This window comes from Salvia hispanica, chromosome 3, assembly GCF_029641045.1.
Source record: "Salvia hispanica isolate PSC_SH4W2 chromosome 3, Shi_PSC_v1, whole genome shotgun sequence".
Classification (NCBI taxonomy): Eukaryota; Viridiplantae; Streptophyta; class Magnoliopsida; order Lamiales; family Lamiaceae; genus Salvia; species Salvia hispanica.
In genome coordinates, this window is record NC_142694.1 from 20,488,798 (window position 1) to 20,492,162 (window position 3,365).

A 3,365-nucleotide genomic window follows, 5' to 3' on the forward strand; every position below is an offset into this window, starting at 1 on the left:
TTATACGATAAAATAAGAAATTACACAATTAAAACCAATTACAACATGATTAAAATTTGTCATAGTTTAAATTTAAATAATAAAAGTAATATTTAACATTTTTTTAATTATTAAAAATAATTAAAATAATAATTTTATTTATCAACGAATAACCAGACCTAACCCAACACGAAACCGTCGATTTCTTATTGGGTCGGTCCCATAAAGAATACATCCTGGTTCGTACGTAGTATCCGAATCATGTTTGAGTTCATATTCGGATTTTAGATTTTCTTAAAGGCCGTGTTTGCATCTGCTTTAACGGGTTGGATCGTTAACAGATCGAGCCAATAACAACTCATCCCGCACTCTAGAAGTGAATCCTCCTTTATTCCAACGTGTCTACAGCTCAACAAATGAAAGGCCAAATAACGGTGGAAATTACAAAACTACAAAAAAAACTGTCTATTTAAAGGAAACACAATCATGTAAATTGATACCAATCAAATCACACTAACAAGAAAATGGAGGATCTCCGGCGATTGAGATCGGAAATACAGCGGCCCGCCGCCAACATCGGCGTCTCCGACGACAGGTTCACCGACGTCTTCGGGGGCGCTCCCCGCAGCATATTCTCCCACCACCTCTCCGCCGCCAGTTGCTTCTACGACGACATATTTTGGCCGACTGAGAAACCGGCATCGGCGGCGGCGCAGCTGGTGAGGCGGAGGGGCCGGAATTTGCCCCTTTTCGATATTCCATCTTTGCAGCAGGTTAGTATTGATCGTAGCAGCCGCCAAAGGAGTGGCTTTTTCAGCGACATTTTCGGATGGGACGCCACGAAGATGATGAGCTGGAGGTCGAGGTCGAAGACGAATTCGTCGTCGGTGCTGAGCTCCGAGGAGCTCAGCCCTGTCCGCTTTCCCGTATCCGACGACGTTTCCTTATTAGCTTCCAAGCTCAGGTGTGTGCTGCCCGCGATTTAAAGTCTCATTTTAAAATTTTGAGATTTTCGTGATTTAAAGTCTAATTTGTTTTTTTTTCATTTTAGGTATATGGACCCTTCATTCAACTAACCAGTTACACTCGCATTCGGTTATAAAATGAATTGGGACCTATATTCTACTAACTAATTTTTTTCATTTTTCATTACAAAATCAAACAATTTCTTAAAATTTGTGCCGAGTAAAAATATGACTATAAATGGTGGACGGAAGTAGTAAAAATTATACTACGGAGTACTACTTTTTCTATTACATGAAATTAGTCTTTTTTTTTGACAAAATATTAATCCATTCGTCACAAGGTATTTGAGTAATATTCTGTTCCGGGCTATCCCAATTATTTCTTTTTATGTAAAAAAAAACAAATGAACTCCGGTTAGCATGTTGGATAATCAATCTAAAATTTTGATTTTTTGGTCTCGAAATTGCTTTACTTTTTCAATTAGAGACAATTATTAGAAAACACGTCGAATTAATATAAACAAGATGTGTACATATATTCTTTTATTCAACCCTACTTTGACTATATGATATACTTAGATTTAGATAAATGTATGATACTAACTTTATGCACATATTTAGGCCAATAAACATCAAGACTAAGTGGGATTCACATCACAAAAAACAGCCACTGTTTTCCAACATGGATTGTGAAAATGAGTTTCTAGAGAAATTATGGGGATCCAAAGAAATCGAAGAAAATCTTGATATTGAGCAAATGAAATTCAGAGTGACTGAAAACGACGACGTACAGTTCAACTCACCATCATCTGCGATATCAAACGCAGAGAGCTGCGAAATAATCGATGAAGAAATGGAAATGGAAATGGAAATAAAAATAGATGAAGATGAGTTGATGAGCTCGTACGTGATAGAGCTTGATTCATGTAGCCGAGACACTGCATACGAATCCACCGATGTCGATGAAGCCATCGCATGGGCCAAGGATAGGATTCACAAATATTCTTCTCAAGAGAAACCAATTAAACAAGGTTGGTTAGTTAGTTCGTTAGTTAGGTAAATAGTTAATTAACTGATTTTCATGTTATTTTTTATATTGGTTGGATTTTTCGGCTCTATTTAATCTTGGTTTATTTCATCAAATCAAGTTGAGGATAGCTCTCTATTAGAAGATGACATGAGCATACTCGATGAGAAGATAAGGCTTTGGTTGACCGGCAAGGAATCCGACATCCGGTTGCTATTATCTTCCCTACATCATGTGAGACGACAACAAATATGATCTTTAATTTCAATTTTTTAAATTACTATCAAAACCTAATATTACCGTGTTGGCATCTTCAGATTCTATGGCCCAATAGTGGATGGATCGCAATACCTCTAATGAATTTAATGGAGAGCTCGCAGGTTAAGAAAGCGTATCAAAAATCCGTTTTGTGCTTGCATCCGGACAAGCTACAACAACGGGGAGCCTCACTCTTACACAAGTACATTGCGGAAAAGGCCTTTGTCGCTCTTCAGGCGAGTTGTTATAAACATTCTCTCTCCTACTTTTTTATCTATGTCATACTCCATTAATCTACTTTAAAGTTATATTGTCCACTACCAAGGCTATTGGCAGTTGCGTGATGTAGAGTTTAATCATGCATTGATAGATTATTTTATCATGACTATCTTGAGAATAATCTTCGATGTCGTTATCTTAGGATGCTTGGACAACGTTTACCTCTCTAGATGTTTCGTGCCGTTGAGTATCTTTTGGTGGCTTGAGTCGGATGTGGAGGTATGAAGAGTGACATCTAGTGATCAATCATGAACGTCTTTAATTTAGTGGAATGTAGAGTTCAGAACCATTAAGCAATCGCCATCGCCTCCAATGTGATGGTGATACTTTGAGGATTTTGATATGTAAGATTGAATTATTGTAAGAAAATGTTGGTTGTAGTAGATGTTGTAATAAATTAATGGCTGGTTTATGTATGATGATTTTTTTTTTTGTAGTGAATGTCAGTTTGGATAATCTCATATCAAATATGGTGGTACATATCTTTATGAAATTTTCCTGCACTAATATAAAACTCAAATTAAATAAAGTAAATTTATGATATTGTGCATTGCAAATCAAAATTTTGTTTAAAAGTTCTACTTTTACTAGAAAATGAACTTGAGCGATATAGTTGCCAATAATTATGTATTGTTAACTATTACAAAACTATAAAAACAAATGGCAGCTAAAAGATTAATTTGTCAACGGTGTGTTAGATATTCAATTTAAATGATTGTATGAAAACAATAGTAAAAATGATTGAAAAAACAACTTTATTTCGCGTGCCGAAAGTATATTACGACATAATATTAAGTTTTTGACTAAGGCCGACAAAATTATCAAGGCCACAACTGAAGAACAACCAGATAATTTAA

General features: G+C 35.8%; 1 protein-coding gene across 1 annotated transcript; it reads left to right on the forward strand.

The window, feature by feature from the left end:
• The first annotated feature begins 438 nt into the window (after positions 1 to 438).
• On the forward strand, positions 439 to 2,949 carry LOC125212929 (uncharacterized). Its single transcript, XM_048113231.2, has 5 exons — positions 439 to 943; positions 1,566 to 1,975; positions 2,093 to 2,205; positions 2,289 to 2,465; positions 2,651 to 2,949. Exons 1-5 carry the CDS (start codon positions 504 to 506, stop codon positions 2,693 to 2,695), a joined length of 1,185 nt encoding a protein of 394 aa, XP_047969188.1. The 5' UTR covers positions 439 to 503; the 3' UTR covers positions 2,696 to 2,949.
• Positions 2,950 to 3,365: the final 416 nt, after the last annotated feature.

Coding starts and splice junctions, on each gene's coding strand:
- LOC125212929 (XM_048113231.2), top strand. CDS start 504: ATGGAGGATCTCCGGCGATTGAGATCGGAAATACAGCGGCCCGCCGCC. Junction 944..1,565: donor TTATTAGCTTCCAAGCTCAG/GTGTGTGCTGCC, acceptor GCACATATTTAG/GCCAATAAACATCAAGACTA. Junction 1,976..2,092: donor AGAGAAACCAATTAAACAAG/GTTGGTTAGTTA, acceptor CATCAAATCAAG/TTGAGGATAGCTCTCTATTA.